This window comes from Arachis hypogaea, chromosome 10 (assembly GCF_003086295.3).
Source record: "Arachis hypogaea cultivar Tifrunner chromosome 10, arahy.Tifrunner.gnm2.J5K5, whole genome shotgun sequence".
Classification (NCBI taxonomy): domain Eukaryota; kingdom Viridiplantae; phylum Streptophyta; class Magnoliopsida; order Fabales; family Fabaceae; genus Arachis; species Arachis hypogaea.
This window is the reverse complement of record NC_092045.1, coordinates 24,417,573-24,436,057: the sequence shown is the minus strand read 5'-3', so window position 1 is coordinate 24,436,057 and position 18,485 is coordinate 24,417,573. Positions and strand designations below refer to the sequence as shown.

The 18,485-nt window shown below is 32.3% G+C and overlaps 2 protein-coding genes across 2 annotated transcripts; both read left to right on the top strand.

Annotated features, from left to right (window-relative positions):
- Positions 1–6,520: 6,520 nt before the first annotated feature.
- LOC112717423 (uncharacterized) lies at positions 6,521–7,936 on the top strand. The gene has a single exon (XM_025769458.1). The coding sequence runs from the start codon at positions 6,521–6,523 to the stop codon at positions 7,934–7,936; it is 1,416 nt and encodes a 471-aa protein (XP_025625243.1).
- LOC112715401 (uncharacterized) lies at positions 6,749–11,906 on the top strand. The gene is made up of 8 exons (XM_025767163.2): positions 6,749–8,826; positions 8,909–9,220; positions 9,305–9,410; positions 9,494–9,793; positions 10,117–10,209; positions 10,346–10,447; positions 10,551–10,901; positions 11,653–11,906. Exons 1-8 carry the CDS (start codon positions 8,237–8,239, stop codon positions 11,731–11,733), a joined length of 1,935 nt encoding a protein of 644 aa, XP_025622948.1. The 5' UTR covers positions 6,749–8,236; the 3' UTR covers positions 11,734–11,906.
- Positions 11,907–18,485: the final 6,579 nt, after the last annotated feature.

The following is an 18,485-nucleotide window of genomic DNA, read 5'->3' as shown; positions in this document are numbered from 1 at the left end:
TCCCTTTCATCACAATACACAGCTGTAACAATTTTATTGAACACATATTTATGCTCAGGTGTTGCGATGGCTAACATGTCTGAGGCATTTTTCTTTAACTTATCCCTGTTAAAGTTTAGCTGTTCCCTGATAACCCTTTCGGTTAACAAAGAACTATCAACTTCAGTTGCTAAAGGCATAGGAGGATAGTCTTTCAAGATTTTACCATAGGAATGTAAGATCTTGTCTATATTCATTAAGCATAACTGCTTAATCTCATCATCTGACATGGTTAACTCTGCATATTATACGATACTGTAAAAATTCAATCAAACTAAAAATGATCAATAATAAAGGACTTTTATAATTGCAATTAATAATAACTCACCCCTCATGTTTATTACGGTTCTTTGTCGATACAAAATATCATCTGAGAGTTCATGCCAACATCTATCCCAGACATATTTTGGTCTTGAGATATTGTTGGATGTTAATACAATGACAAACAACCTCCTAACATATGATCCTGAGGCCCACGAACTTGCTTCCTTAATTGCATACATGAATTCTCTGTCATCTTGCAAGAGTCCAAGAGCAAAGCATGCATCTCTATAAGTAGCATGAATTGTTCCTCCTACTGTTCTTATATCTCAAAAATCCATACATCCTCTAAGTATTCAAGAGAACCCGTTGGTAATATTTTTCGGTATTTGCCACAAAAAATTTGGTTAAAATCCCACTTTTAAGTTGCTAAACGGATTAGGCTACGCGGTTTCAATTATTATGTAGCTACACATGCGTAAAAAAATTATTTTTTCTAAAAAATAGAGAACAATTCTAAAATTGTATAATCTATAGAACATTAGATTATAACTGTTGAAAGTTATTTGAACATTTATTTTCTAGTCTAGATAAATCGAATAAAATTGACGTGGGGTATATGCTGTTAAGATTTTAAATTTAAATCATCAAATAAAGAAGATCAAAATTGAATATAAACTCGTCATTACGTGCAGGTACATGAGTCAACCTTCCAATTGCAAAGCCTTACTTTCAAGGAAACCACTTTGAAGCATCGTCCTTCCAAACAAACTTGGTTGGAAACTCAGTATAAGTCAGACTTCAAGCATAGGGATATGACATGTTCACCACCATCCATCCCAAAAATATGGACTTATGAGATACTACTCTTTTTATGATATCATTCACATTAGAAGTTTCACTATAAACCACAAGTTGCTCATCCTCCAAAAAGAGTGAAAGTCTAATCACAAATGGTTCTTTCTCTTAGATTTCATATCCAAATAAATGTCAGACTGTCTCACATGCCAAAATTTACCTACAATCGTAGTAATTTCTAATTTCGTCAACAGCTTGTGTGGCTTCTGACAAATCACCAACTTTGTACAGGGTAGCTGTTACGCGATCATTGTCCTTGTGAGCATACTTAAACATATACTTAATAGAACTTGTTTGGCATTTGTATTCCATATATATGTGGCACCCGAACTTGAGCTACAATTCTGGATTATACGAAACAATGAACTTATTGTCCAGTACACATTTCCTTTTCTTCACTGTTCGACCATTATCAGTATGTCTATATTTGGGAAATCTGGCTTCATCAATGAGTGTTCGCTACCTAAAATCTTTCGGATAAAACTTTGAACAGGATCAATTATTCATACAAGGTGAATTCTTGTTGTACGGACCACATAGACCATGTACCATGTAATTTTAAACAGCTCCATGTAGATTTGGCCTTTCATTTTCATCAGGAATCTCAGCTATTATATGTTTGTCTATGTCATCTGGTGTTTGTGGCTTGAACTCGTTACTCATGAATAAAAGGATATGTGTATGCGGAAGCCTTCTCTTTTGAAACTCTATAGTGCAAACATCTAAAAATTGAAAAAGACAAATGAGTAAAACATTAAACCATAAGATTTTAATAAGATGTTGCATAAACACATACTTACATCCCAATATTTTGCCAAAGATTATTCCTTCTTTTAGGTCATCAATCAAACCATCAAGCTTGATATAGAAAACTCGACACAATATATCAGGGCGGGCGGTCTTCTGCCTTCAATCTAATGAAAGTCACTTCTCTTTTTATCTCAACACATTCAGGATTACAGGTCATAGTGATAAAATAGCTAAGATATCCTACATATCTGCAAATTGTAAATGCATCTTTGCAATTATTCATCATGTACCTAGGTCCACCGGTAAAAGTATCGAGAAGAATGATTCTTTTGCCAAGCCTTGCAGCATCTACACCCCCATTTATAAGACTTTCATGCAAACATTTGTATTTATCAACCCTCGACTATGGTTATTTACACCTAAAGAATTTTAACCTCTCTGATTTCACCATTGTGTAGGCATCTACCAGAAACTGTTGAAATAATCTATTTGATCTCAAAATTAGCGGAGATTCACCCGTCCTTTTCTGTAGTCGAAAAGTAAAGAATTGTCGCAAAGTGATTGTTTTGTTTTTCTTTGTAGGCCTAGCGGAGATAGAATCTGATGTTGCAATACCCAAACAAAATTCATCCTCCCCATACGGAAATAACAATGGATATTGCAAGGCTAAATAAGATGGGTGAAAAATATCAATCCGTTGGAGCTTTCTAGTTTGACTCTCTATAATAATATCTTTATCTTTGCTTAGTTGTTCGACATCGCCAAAAATTAATGCAGCCACTTCAGATGCAGATGGCAAGTTGTATGTCCTGCCATCTGTAGTTCTTTTACTAGCTAATCAACTTAAGCTTTATGTTTATGCAATTTTTCTATTAGTACCTATCTCTTGCTCAGCGAAAACTCTTCGCCAAACTATTATATTTGTCTAGCACATTTCTTAATATTGACATAATTTTTCTATCCCGCTCATTTATAGCTTCATTAGAACTGCACACAAAAAAATACAATAAAATTTATGTTATTCTCTCTCGCAGATAAAAAATAACTAAAATCTTTGACTGGTTGCATGAAAATTATTGAAGTCACTACAAAAAAAAGAGTTTAAAATGGCATTGATATTACGGCGGTTTTAAAGAACCGCCGTAATACCCGATTTTTATGGCATGTTTGGTTGCTGCCATAATTAACTTTGTGTATTGTGGCGGTTCTGGTGATTATGGCGGTTTTGAACCGCCGTTTTCACGCGTATATAAAACAATAGAATTGCAACCCTAGCCTCATTAAACAAAACACAGTAACAGCGCTCTCAATCTCCCTTCTCTCTCCTTCGTCTCCTTCGTCTCCTCCGTGCTCCGACAACGCCGTTCTTCCCTCTCAGGCTTCTCCTCTCTCCGCCGGTACCTTTCCCTCTCCGCCAGTTACTGATTTGTTTCTCTGCAGCTCCCTCTCAAGTTCTCTAGGTACCTCTCCCTCTCCGCCAGTTACTGATTTCTTCGTTTTTTGTTGCTGATTTTTGGGGGTTTTTGTTTCTCTGCAGCTCCGCGATCGTTTTCTTTGTGTTGAAGCATTCCAGTGACGTTGGTGTGAGGGTGATTGACGCTGATCAGGTCTTGTGTTCAACCAGTCAAAGATCTCAGATCTTGGAACAGCACTATATTGGACCTAAAAAACCAACCTCTCTTTTCATCTCCTCATTTCTCCTTACGGTAACTTCACTTTCTCTTTCCTTATGTATTTACTTCGATGCATGTGTCAATGGTTCAATTGCTGCCACTCTTATTATTGTTTTGGATTTTCTAGTTAATTCATCCTGCTATTTCTTAATATAGTGAATTGATGAATGAGTTCAGACTGAATAAGCTTAGTGAAGTAGGGCTCTGTTCTGTGATTCTGTTCATAATATCTATCACTTTAGTTAATCATTTCTGCTGTTAGTAAAGAATTGAGTCACTTTAATCACATGAGCTGATCCCTTGCCTTCTTTTCTTTGGATTTTGATTATAGTACATGTTATTAGTTGTAAGTTATTACCCTGTTAAATGAAAAATACTTTTATTTTTCTCCCACTGATAGTCTGATTTTGATTTCAGTTTCCATGATCTGAGATGGCTTGAATCGACTCTGACAGCCATATAATATACTATGTTTCTGTCTACATAACTATTGAAATTTTCCTGTAGCAAGTATGTCAAATACTCCCTATTGTTAAAATTTGATTCAAGTACAAGCACTGAGGCAATGAAATACCCAAGGGTATTCAAGGGGTATTATTTATCTTAGTGTTATGTTTACCATTTTGACACTGTATTTTAATTGGGTGCCCTGTTTGGACAATATTAATACAATTTTCAGGAGGTTGATATTGGACAATATAAACTTTAATTATAGTGTGCTCGTAGCTGCTATTGTCAATTTTCTTGAAACTCAATTCAGGACTTACCTGTTATGTATGCTTTACTAATGTTAATCATGCTTTTGCGTTTCAGCTCTTCACAACCATCACTGTTAATGAGCCTGCTCCTGGTCTCAAAACCATCTTTAACTTCAGAGTTCCTGATCAAAGGTCTGAAAAGGTAAGACATTCATTTGCAGTGTAAACCTTACATCTCCATAGACAAGAGTGGATTATAAAATTTAAGAAATGAACTCATTGAAACTATACTAAACCTTGAACTATATCTTTCATTGGCAATAAGTTGAGTTTTGTCTCTGTTGGTGAATAGGTGGAAGTTTAGTATGTGCATGCATAGTAGGGTATATAGATATCTCTTATTCACCACTTTTAATTTCTTGCTACAATAATAATACATCATCATCAATCAATATTCAATTGGATACTAACTATATATATATATATATATATATATAGCTGTTTACTTAAGCAGCAGCAGTCCACATGATCAAACCATCATTAACTAATTAATTTTTACCATTCACTATTCCTTCATTCCCTTTTGGATTAATTATAATTATCCGGTGATTATAAATTATACATTATTATTTCAAGTTTTTCCTTCTTGCTGAACTTTGTCCCCATTTACAATATCAGCCTGAAATGTAAAATAACTAGTACTAAATTAGAACAAATGTCCAGAATGTACACAAATAACTAGTTCAGTTTTGTCTCTGATGTTGTAGGGACTGACGTACTTGCAATTGGTTCTAAGCTCTCTTACGACATCAAAATTGGGGAGTTCACAAAATACAATGCTGGAGTGAACTTCACCAAAGCTGACTTGGTTGCCTCTTTGACTGTGTGAGTGATTGTTTCTTCATTATCCATGTTCTTTTTTGTTTCGTCCCAACCCCTACAGTTAGCCTTTTACATCTAAGTGCTTGGGAGTTTTGAAGCTAGTCTTTAATACAAATTGTTCTTAGCTTGCTTTTTCACATTATTTTTTAGAAAAATACTCTTATAACTTAATCCACAGCTGATTATTTAACATTGTGGGCTCAATCAAGGTCCCTGCTTTAGCATCTCCCATCCCCATTGTTCGAACTTATAATTATTGTGTTCTCCCATCTCCCATCTCCCATTCTGTTCTCTGAATTAGCTAGCTAGGTTAAGAGTAATAATCTAGTTTTATTGTGTATAACCACGTGTTGTTGCTTCTCTTTTGTTTGACCCCATAACACTTATTATTATTATACATCGAAAGTTTTCCTTTTCTACTATTTAATTTGATCTATTTTTATTAACTAATAATAAGCATTGAAAAGCTCATTTCATTAATGTATAATTTGGTTGCTCTGTGTAGCATTAAATCTCAACAACTATCAACATTAGGAACTTCAAATCTTTGTATTTTTAATTGCATGTATAGTTTTCCTTTTCGGTGTGAGCATGTGGTTCTTTTATTGCAATTTTGTTCAAACTTTTAGTTGCTTAATTAATCACCTGCTCTTGTTTCTTATTATATTAAAGGTACTATATTTTTGTTTCTTTTAAAATAAATGAATAACTGAAATTGGGACCAAAATAATAACATAGCATTTTGTCGGATGCACACATATTCTTGCTACTTACTCCTACTTAGCATGGAATTAGAACTCTGATTTTGTAATTTTAACTCATTTGGGTTAAATTGAGATATAGATAAATAATTTGAAAAAAAAATAGATGCTATTAATTTGAGTTTCAAAATTCAAATAAGTTGGAATATCATGTTTGGGCTTAATTAATTCTCAATCGTATCCAACCCATTATATATCTTTGGGCTTAATTAATCAATCCCAATAACATATAAAGTTGAATTTAATTACTGATCATTTCATCTAAATAATATATTTGTTTTATTTATTTTTTTGTTTCTTTTTATCTTGTAGAAAAAAATTAATTTACATATATACAACTACCTGAGAAGGAAAAGTTCATAAAGCCACAGTTACAGCCACAAAATTATCATTTGAAAGAGGTAATTATAATTTTTTTATAATTTTTTTTAGAATATTATTTAAGTATTTGTTTGATATCTAATTTGCATACAAGAATTTCTTTTTATAGTAGCGCCTGCTGATATATACTAGTTAGTTGCCTAGTTAATATGAGAGAGAGAGAGAGATTTTTAATGAATAGATTTTTTAATATTCCTATTTGTAGTCCCTCTTAGTCATGTCAATTGATAAGTCATGGATTGGAAAATCACGAAACACGCACGAGTATAAAGATGGTCTAAACAAGTTTTTGGATTTCGCCTTTGAGCATCGATCTCTCGGGGGTCATCTGATTAAATGCCCTTGTCCGGTGTGTGGTTTTGGCAAGTGGCAAACAAGAGAGAAAGTTTTTGAACATTTAATAGTCAAGCCGTTTCCAGAAAACTACAAAGTTTGGTATTGGCATGGTGAAGAAGCAGTTGGAGTTGGGTCACAAGCTCATCAAACTAGTCAAATTGTACAAGATGATTCGACATCTCAACATCCAATGGTAACAATGCTCAATGACGCGTTTGGAGTTGCTGGACCTGACTTGAATGAAGATGGAGATGGAGATGAAGACAACATAGAAGATGGAGATGGAGATGGAGATGAAGACAACATAGAAGATGCAAAAAATGAAGAGCACAATGGAGAAAATGTAGAATTTTACAAGTTGTTGGAAGATGGTAGTGAACAATTGTATGAAGGGTGCACAAAGTATTCAAAACTGTCTTTCTTGATTAGTCTGTATCACATAAAGTGCTTATACAGAATAAGCGACAAAGCCATGACCGAAATTCTCAAGTTAATAAAAGATGCTTTTGGAAATGCGAAGATTTCAAATACATTCTATGAGGCCAAGAAAACCATAAACAAACTAGGGCTTAATTATACCAAGATACCTGCTTGCCCTAATGACTGCATGTTATATTGGGGGGAGGATGAAGATTTGCAAGAATGCAAAAGATGCAAGACATCTAAATGGAGCGATGCTAAAAAGAAGAAACCGGCAAACATCTTGCGATACTTTCCACTAAAACCGAGACTTCAACGATTATTTATGTGTTCTAAGACTGCTCAATCAATGCGATGGCATGCTTCGGCAGAAAAGAAAGATTCGAAGATGAGGCATCCGCGGGATTCTGAAGCTTGGAAGACATTCGATTTACTTAATGATAGGTTTGCTGAAGATCCTCGAAATGTACGTCTTGGTCTTGCAGCTGATGGATTCAACCCCTTTGGAGCTATGCGTACAAACTATAGCGTTTGGCCAGTGGTGCTTATTCCATACAATCGACCTCCATGGGAGTGCATGAAGCCAACATCACTAATCTTGTCAATGATTATTCCTGGAGAGAAAATGCCAGGGAACAACATAGACATATACTTACAACCTCTTATCAAAGAGTTAAAAGAGTTGTGGCATGATGGTGTTCAAACATTAGATAGGTTCAAGAATGAAATGTTTACATTGCGAGCAGCATTAATGTGGACAATTAGTGATTTTCCAAGCCTTGGTAACTTATCTGGGTGGAACGTACACAGTAAATATGCTTGTCCTACATGTAACTTCAACACTGATTCATATAGATTAAAGCATGGTGGAAAATGATGTTTTTTGGGACATCGCCGTTTCTTAGAAAGGGGTCATAAGTTTAGGCTAAGTCGTGCACAATTTAATGGAAATATCGAGTTGAGGGATCCCCCAGCAGTACTAACAGGGTCAGAAATATTGGAACAACTTGAAGGCATCAATGTTTCATTTGGGAAGGAACTACAGGCAAGTAAAGGTAAGAGGACTCGACGAAAAGTTGTTGAAGAAGATGATGAATCGGGGATATGGAGGAAGAAAAGCATATTTTTTGATCTTCCTTATTGGAAGTCTAACTTATTGCGCCACAATCTAGATGTCATGCACATTGAAAAGAATGTTTGCGACAATGTGTTATACACTTTGCTCAATGAGACTGGAAGGTCAAAGGATAATCTCAAAGCTCGTAAGGATCTCAAAGAAATGGGTATAAGGAAAGATTTATGGCCAGATGAAAATGGGAGATATCATCCATCTTTGTTCACAATGTCAAATTCCATGAAAGATGTATTCTTGCGTACTATAAAGAATATTAGAGTACTAGATGGTCTCTCGAGTAATATTTCACGGTGTGTTGACCTGAAGCAAAGAAAGCTTTCTGGATTGAAGAGCCATGATTGCCACGTCCTTATGCAGCAACTATTACCCATTGCCATACGTAATGTGCTACCAGATAAAGTCACTGCAGTTCTAATAGAGTTGTCTTCATTCTTTCAACAGTTGTGCTCTAAAAGCTTAAGTCTTATAGAACTTGAGAAGCTCCAACCTCGAATAATCCTTACCCTTTGTCATTTAGAAATGTTGTTCCCTCCTTCTTTCTTTACAATCATGGTTCATTTAACCTGTCATCTAGTTGATGAAGCAAAACTTGGAGGACCAGTACACTATAGGTGGATGTATCCTATTGAGAGGTAAATATCTCTTTTCAATCATTGTTCATTTAACCTGTCACTTAGATATATCTTGCTTACTAAAGCCAATTATACAAACTAGGTATTTAGGACATTTGAAGTCCTATGTACGAAACAAAGCTAAATCAGAAGGTTCTATAGCTGAAGGATATGTGGCTGAAGAAGCTCTTACATTTTGCTCTCGATACTTAGAAGGGATTGAGACAAGATTTAATAGGCCACCACGTGTTGATGACCGTCCGGATGGTAATTACAATAAACATGTTGATTCGCTTTTTCCACAAATGGGTAACTCTAAGGGAGCTTTCACAGTATTTGAGTTGTTACCTATGGAAAAAAAACAAGCACATCGCTATGTGGTTCTAAATTGTCTATATGTCAAACCGTTCATTGAGTAAGTACTTAAGGATTTGCGTACATATTTTTTATTTACTTGAAAATAGTTGTTTAGTTAGAGTTAAACTTTCATATCTGACAGTGACTTCAAAGATTTTATACGAAGAAGATCTAAGGGTAGAAGGCCATCAAATGTAGAGATAGAAAAAAGAGTCAATAAAGATTTTTTTACTTGGTTTCCTACGCAGGTAAATAGAAAAGTGATCATTTTTTGCTAATATTGAGCAATATTTGTGGATATAATAACTAATATGTTGTTCTATCATAATAGCTTATGAACCCAGACGTTATGAATATTGTGCATGAGGATTTGAGATACTTAGCAAGGGGTCCATCACGATATGCCAAGAGGTTTTCTACAGTTAGTATCAATGGGTTCTCCTTTCGAACTACCAATCGATTTTTGCTCCAATCGCTTGGCAAAAAATGGAGGGAACATAGAATAAAGCTTTGGAATGATTTTGATGATCCGAGGTTGAGTAAAAACGAGATCATAAATAATGCACCAGAAGATATTGCTCCTGATCAATGGGCTTTATTCGTAGAATATCGTTTGAAGCCTGAAACTCAGGTAAGTACTTACTCTCCTAGTTAATGTTGTTGAATATATATAATTGAATATGAAGTAGTCAATGTTGTTGAAGAGTGATGTTGATTTCTGGCTGCGGGACAGTCTTAAATAGTGGTACATTCTCTGTTTATTTTAGTCCTAAATTGCTGTGGTTAGTGCACATTTTTATCCTATTTAAGTCAGTTTTGAAAGATGATGGTTCTTGCGGTTAACATGCAGAAGTGAATATTGCTATAAATTTACAGAATTTAGTAAGAGGAATATTGCTGTGGTTAGTGCACATTTTTACCCTATTCTTATGTGTGTCCAAATTCAACTTGCAGAAACTTTGTAAGAGGAATCAAGAAATTCGGCAAAAACAAATAATTCCTCATACTTCAGGTGCTAAATCAATTGCAAGAAGAAGGGCTGAATTGGTAATCAATTAATGCATGCATATCTAATCTATCTCAAATATAATGCATGCATCATCTCTTAATTTTCTGCATATCTAATCTAAGTTATTAGGCTGCTATTTGTTTATCAAGTCTTTCTACTTTTCTTAAATTTTAGACGGAAGAGACAGGAAAAGAAGTTAATAGAGTTCAAATGTGGGACATCACTCACAAGAAAATAAATGGAAGTTATGTTAATGAAAAGGCTAAAGAAATAGCGGTAAGACTAAAGTCCAATAAGTAACTTGTTTGTATTTCTTTTTCTTTCTTTTTTATAAGATAATACTATTTTCTATTCTTTCTCTTTCTTTTTATATATGTAGGAGAAGATTGAAGCACATAGCAGCCAACAACCGATGGAATTAACTGTTAATTCTCCTCTTGATGCTCTTGGAGTAGTTTTTGGGAAAGAGCACCCTGGCCGTGTTCGAGGTTTAGGTATGGGAGCTGTTCCAACAATTGCTTTCAAGAACAACACCACAAGGATTAGTCAAATGAATTTAGGTTCTTCAAATGATGTTGGCACATCATCTACTTGTGGTCCAAATGTGCAAGAGGAGTTGGATAGTGTTAAAGCGCAATTGCAAGCGCTAGTATCCTATATTGCTTCTAAGGAAGGAGGTAAAATTCCAATACAATTGGCTGGAATGTTCCCTACTCAACAAGTTTCACAGGTACATTCATATTCTGCCTATGATTCCTATTATTAATATAATTAGTAGTAGTGCTAGCTTATACTAGAGTGATAGTAATAATTAACACAAGTTTAACAAAAGGCATATAGCTTATGCTGGAATGTAATTTATAGTATAGCCTCAACCACACACATAAGATAGTTCAAGTAGTGGAACACAACACAACACTGCTTTGGGTAAAGGTGCAAATTAAAGTCTTACCTTCTAAGCTCAACATAACACAAAACAGCTTAGCTTAAATTGTCTAAGGACTTTGGCCCTGTGAATATCACAAAAACTGGTATTGGTTTCTCCATCCAGTTTCCATGAACTAAAGAATTTATGGTACATTTTATTCTTCAGATTGCCTCTGCCATATGTGTTGTTCAACTGGTATTTTATTTGTTGAATGTCAACTGGCAAATTTGTGGTGAGAAATTGATATGATTTTTTTACCCCCTAGATGATCTCTGCTAGGGATATATTATTGAAAAGTAAGCATAATGGATTGTTTTACAAATGTAACCTTACTTTATGTATTAGAGATTTATAGCATCAATTAAAGACTGAATTTCTGAATGATTGGACTGGCCTTGTATTTGAAATGTTTTCAAGTGGTTAGTTGGCTCTATAATTTTAAATTGGTTTCATTATTGTATCAATGCTATGTAATTAGACATGATAAATGTATATCAATATATGCCATTTCCTTGCATTTCTTGTGCTCATAATAGTTATATTTTTGTTGTAGGGATTGGATCAGGAGAGTGAGATTCCATCACCAAAAGAGTTAGGAAGTAGGTCTTCTAGAGCAAGCAATAAGGAAGCATGACCTTACTTGATATGTTAAGACGTATATTAAGAATTATATGTTAAGGCCTATTATTGAAAAATGTTACTTTGATACTTTGTTTTTGGATTATGACATTTCAATTATGACTTGGATTATGACTTTTGGATCATGTATGAATTAAAAATCATCTAATGATGTTTGATTTATGATTATGCCTTTTGGTTATTACGAGATTTTTAAGTGAGTTTCGAAAATATCACTTTAAATTGGTAGTTTCAATCTTATTTTAAAAAGCATAAAATTGTCATCATAATTAGGTACAAATGGCGATTAGAAACCCCCATTTTAAATGAAAACGATGCCATTATACGCTGGTAGAAACGGCAGTTAAAAACTGCCATTTTAAACACAAAAGATGCCATTATAACCTGGTAAAAACGGCGGCTAGAAACTGCCATTTTAAACACATAAGATGCCATTATAATCTGGTAAAAATGGCGGTTATAATAGTAAAAACGGCGGTTAAAAACCGCCATTTTAAACACAAATGATGCCACGACATCCTGGAAAAAACGGCGGTTATAGCCGCCATTTTAAACAATTCAGAAACCGCCATTTTATACGGAAATAATGGCGGTTACAAACCGCCATTTTAACCCTCAGAGAACCACCATATTATCCTAAGGTAATTGTGGCAGTTTTCTGAAAACCGCCGTAATAACCAGAATGGCGCCTAGAATAACGGCGTTTCTTGGGGGCGCCATTTTCGGTAATAATGGCGGTTTTAACCGCCGTAATTCCCCAAAATAACCGCTGTTTTAACCCCCTTTTTTGTAGTGAGTGTGCCTATCCGATTATCAATTTCATTTTCTATGTCATAGATATATAGTTGGGCAAATGTTGGTCGCAAACTATCCAGAGGAAGTAGGCTACCAATGGTATGATAGATTTGGATCCATTAAAGTGAGTAAATTGCAAAAGTGATAAATTGAAGAGTTAATCACAATTGATTTTGCCACTTTCATGAAATGTGTGTCCTACTATATTAATTTAAGAATAATTAACTCCTCACTTTACTACTTTACCAACTTCCTCACTTTAGAAGATCTTGATCCAAAAAGAGAAAAGGTTCACGAACTACCATCTCAAATAAATAAGATACAAAATATTTAATAATTAACTAAATTATAGAGAAATAAGAGATAATTCGACTCTGCTGCTACTTATTATGAGACTACGGGATCCCTTTCATAGAAATTCACCATAAATTAATAGAACTTGTCTAACAGCACGTTATTATGATGACAATCATGCATGAGCGTTAAGTGTTATGTAGAAGAGGGTTAAAATTAATGAAGAATCAAATTTTCTTTTGATAGGTGTTAGGAATAGTATTTCTCCTCCTTTATCCCTATCCAAACTTTCAATGCTATCACAATCCCAATATTTGTTGTCATCTCCCCCTCACTATCGAATCAAGCTTTCCTTTATATCTTTCAACCTCTCTGGGGGTTGTTACTTGTTAACCAAAAAATCAAACAGAGAAGATGGCTTCTAGAGTTTGAAATTCAAGAGTTTAAATAGCTTTGAATGTTACTTATTTAGGCACTAAGGTATTATGGTGTTTTGTTTTTGTAAAATCAGAACCTAAACAAATATGGTTAATTTTTTTAACTGATTAACCTTTTTTTGGTTTTTAAATAAATAATCTCAAGAAAAGCAAAGATTGCTGAAGTTGAAATTGTGGCAATTAGGAGGGTGAGGATCATACAAGTGTGGGATCATGAGGAACAAAGATGTTTCTAACCAACTCTAACCTTTTTAAGAGACAAATTGATCCTATCAAATATTAATCCTCCACTAACATAATACTTAACATTATTGTCATCGAAATAACGTGCTAGCTAAACAAATTTCACTAACCATTCATGGTAAGTTTTTCTGAGGAGTTAGGTTGTCTCATGACGAACATAATCAAAGTTTTATATAAACTTTAAATATAGATTAAGTATATAAAAGTAGTGAAGTAATAATTTATGCATCAGATATTGTATATTTTATGAGCTTCAATCACCTTATCAATATTATCAGAAAATATAGATTAAGTGTATGAAATCAGAGAAATAATTGTGTGTGTGGATAAAATTAGAGGTACCTGCTCATCCATCAACACCATTTCAATGGAGCTAATGGTTTTGGGGTCTTTGAAACTCGGTAGAGACCAAAATCTGATCACTCTAACATGAAACTTCCAACATTCTTTTGGCAGTGCAATCATCTCCAACAAATCATATCGCTTAATCTTTTTTTTCTGATGACAAAAATAAGAACAAACGTAAATTCTAGCAAGACACGCACAATAAAATTGTAGGATCACGCTTCTTAGACTTTTATAGCATATAAAAAGAGGTATACTTTTGGGTAAATCATTTCAAAATTAGAGTGCATACGAAATCACAGATACTCCATAATCCAAAAGAAAAAAAAAATATGTCTTGATGATTTAAAAAACAAAAAAAGATTTGAGTTAAAAATAAACCACTCATTCTATATCATAAATATTGACAAATCAAAACGTACAGAGTAAAAAGGGTATGAAAATAAGACATGGATCTATGTCTTTCTTGCAGCAACTCACCTTCATCAGTTACATGATCGGAAGCGTCCAAGTGCAACGCCGATCTGAAGGACGATGGCATCAGTAAAAATCCCCTCTTACCGGTCTGCTATCTACCTCTTCTGGTCACATAAGCATCCCCGATTATTCTCGACCTCCTCGTCGGCACAACTCCGTCGGTATAGGAGCAACCAGTCTTCTCGTCTTCGCCAGTCTGAAGTCGTTGTTCTTCATTGCTAACGTCTCTGTTTGCTTGCTAAGAGAGAAAAGACCCAAAAAGAAGGCTTTGGGTCGGCATGTTAGAATTAATTATATGGGATATAGGTAGGTTTTTTTTCTGTCCAAACTCACCGTTAAGTTCGGATCTTAGCCATCACTAATCATAAGAATTGATCATTTTAAACAATTTACTATAAAAACATGGATTATTTTAGTTCTTTAATTCTTTACTACACGACAAACAACTAATGAGTAACTTATTCGTACACGAAATACACTATTTCACTAAGAGTGATTATCATAAAAAATAATTTTGTAATACTCTATAATAATTTTAAAAAATTTATATAATACTATATAATATATAATATTTCGTTAATATATATAATATAAAGTGATAGGACATTACTTGAATAAGTTAATATATATATATATATATATATATATATATATATATATATATATATATATATATATATATATATAGATATATAACTCCATCAAAGTGATTTATAAATTATTATTAATTTATATATAATATATAATTAAATTTAATGAATTCAATTAGAATAAATAATAAATTATTTATTTTATTTTAAATTTATAAATAAATAAACTAATTAACTAATATAATGAATTATAATTAACATAGTATAATTAATCAAGTAATATAAATTATAATAGATTACAATAATATTTAAATATTAAATCAAATCAATTAATTAATATAATTAAGTTATTGTAATAAATTATATTGAATGAATTAAAATAATTAAATCCAAAAATACTGTTCGGAACATATTACATCAACTCCATCATTAAATATAGAAACTCAATTTTTATATAATAGAATAAATAAATATAATTATTTACTTGTGTTTAACGTTTGTAAAAACTAAAAAGATATATTAAATAAATACAAATATAAAATTAATTGAATCTAACCTATTTATTCTGGTGGGTTAGCACACTTTTTTAAGAGGATTACAAAAATTGTCATTTTAAGACGATTTATTCATATAATATACTTAAAACATAATCTATCAGGAGTTCAGGACCTATAATTTAATACGTATTCAATTTAATTTGATCTGATTTATTATAAAATAGTTCAAGATTTAATTTAAGTTGGTTTAAAATATAAATAATATATAAATAGTTTTTTAATAATTAAAAATTATTTAAATTTTTATGTTTTATTATAAATATTTTTTATATTTTAAATATTTTAAAAGTTTAAATATTATTATAAATATTAAATTAAGTATATTGTATATAAATAATTTTTTAAATATTTTTATTTTTTCTTTCAATAAAAAATATATATTAAACCTTTAATTTTAACAGACTTTAAGTTAGGATAAATTTAATATTTAAAAAAAAACTATAATAAATCACAGATCAAGTTCAAACCAACTAATTATATGCATGATAGTATCTTCTGCTATATATTTTCACCTCTATAGGCTCTATTCATGTTTAACAGACCTATTTATTGATTTATTGTTATCATATTATGTGTGCCGAATAATAAATAATTAAGCTTTTTTCATCCAAAATAAACATATACTTTTAATTTGTACATTCATTTTATTTAATGATATAATAATATAAAATCATTTTAAATGGACACATTTAAGTTTAATTGTGCGTGTATGATAATTGATATAATTAGAAAGATTTGACTTTCAAAATTGTAACGAAGTTCACCTTCTATCTCTTACAAACTTCATTTTTGTCATCCTTTTACCAAACATTAAGTTAAACAAGGCTCCTCTCCAGAACCAAAAGTTGCAAGAGTTTACTCTTTACTGAGTATTGGGTTGACTTAAACTAAAGTAAACTTATACATCAATTTTACAATGACAGGAGGAGTGTATATTTTTTTTGGTGATTATACGAGGGGTGTATACGAGTCGAGTCGAGTAAAATCGGATTTGTCCTAATTTAGATTCGTTCTTAAATATATACGGGTTTATTTTTAGATTCTATTTCGACTTTAAACTCGATAAAATCTAAAAATATTTTCGAGTTACAATTATATCAGATCCAAACCAAGTGAAAATCGGGCATTTAAAGTTTTAACAATAATTTATAAAAAAAAATTATTCATAAAGAAACTTATTTATGATGCACTTATTTATAAAGAAGAAATTTGCTACCAAAAAATTGATATTCATATTTGAACTTGAATTTGTCTATAAATTCTAATTTGATGCTTTTTTTGATCTATTTTTTAATACAATAAGTGTGATTAAAAATAAAACAATAAGCTTATAATTAATATAACAATATTAAAATTAATTTAAAAGATATATACTTTTTTTAATTTTCTTTGGATGCACATGGGTCAGGTGAAGTCGAGTTCACCTTGACTCAGACTCAGTCCTATATAAATAATGATTAAATTTATTTTTGAGATCTATACTTAATCCTAAATTTGATGAAATCATATCAAATTAGCTTCTAAAATATTTGGGTCCGAACTAAATTTTCAAATCGGATTGGACCATATACAACCTAGAAACCACAAACACATTAAATAATGATAATAATAAATGTCAAAGCAAGAATATAAATATTCACGGTAAAATAACGTTGACACTTATGAATAAAACCTTTATCCACTTGTCCGAGTTATGTCTTTGAAATCCCAATATACGCACGTCATGCACGTTATTATTCTACGTAGTTTTCTTAAGAGATATTTTTTCCTTTGAAGACACTATCAAAATACGTCATACTCATACACATTATAAATAATTTCAAATATACATATCTTAATATAATAAGATAATATTTTAATAACGTGACAACGCATCGAAGATAATATTATAATCACAGAGTATGCTGAAACATCTTTCTAGTTCTAGCTAGCTAGGCTAGTTAGCTCAAACTAAACCTAACTTCATTATTTTAAAATAAGACAGACAAAAAGTTTAACCAAAAGCAGCTCAATACAAACACATATCGTCATATTCTTCCCTAAATCTGATTGCTATCCGAAAGTTTTTTAATCCTGTGTCACACCCACTTTAATTTGGCGATTCATCGTTCGTTACACTTACAAACCTTAATGGAATCAGCTTCAACAACCACACACGACACATTTATTATGATTCTTTTCCCTAATTTTAATTTGATGAAAAGGTTTAGTGTGACTACTCATCAATTATTTTTCTCTTATATATAACTTTAGTTAATTATTATTAAGGAAAGTACGAGGAGCCAATGGAATATTTGTAATGAAAATTTATGGAGTATTAGAGATATAATTATTAGTATTATTTTTTTCCATCAACTTAAGTTTTTGAGATGAGTGGTATCATGACATTGTATTAGAGTGCTAGATCCATAAGGTCAAGAGTTCAAACCTTGGAGAACTCCAAAATCAGTTTAAGTTTTTGGGAAGATGTTTATTATCCCTAGTACTCGGATGATTGGAGGATGTTCATTTTATAACTTAATAGCCCTTCATTTTATAACTCAATAACCCATTGTACACATTGGACAAATAGCCCATTTTTATAACTCAATAGCCCATTGTACACATTGTACAAATAGTCCATTGTCTCCCTAGCGGGATCCTTATTATTATTAGGATAATTTACGTCAATACAGAAAATTAACTCCACTGTAAGTCAACTTGAACAACTTTTCGAAAATTAGAATTTTGAACAGACTAAACCACCAAAAGTAACCATGAAAGATTGATTCGCCGACAAAAGTAACAATAGAAGATCATAACTCCTCATATGTCCACAATTGATTAGCTCTCTTTGACAAAAATAACCACAAACATAAGCCATACTCTCATAGCTTTGATTTCACCTTTAATCTTCTTCTCAACCTTCATGGCCATGTTAACATTCCTCACCCTATGGTCTATTGGAGCAATCGTCACATTTTGATTAGCAACACCACATTCATGCTCATTGAGTATTCTAATCAAACA

What these genes read in the sequence shown, in the direction of transcription:
- LOC112715401 (XM_025767163.2), top strand. Translation starts at nt 8,237, where the DNA reads ATGCACATTGAAAAGAATGTTTGCGACAATGTGTTATACACTTTGCTC. An exon ending in TTACTTGGTTTCCTACGCAG is followed by an intron (nt 9,411 to 9,493) that starts GTAAATAGAAAA and finishes CTATCATAATAG; the next exon opens with CTTATGAACCCAGACGTTAT. An exon ending in CTACTCAACAAGTTTCACAG is followed by an intron (nt 10,902 to 11,652) that starts GTACATTCATAT and finishes TTTTTGTTGTAG; the next exon opens with GGATTGGATCAGGAGAGTGA.
- LOC112717423 (XM_025769458.1), top strand. Translation starts at nt 6,521, where the DNA reads ATGTCAATTGATAAGTCATGGATTGGAAAATCACGAAACACGCACGAG.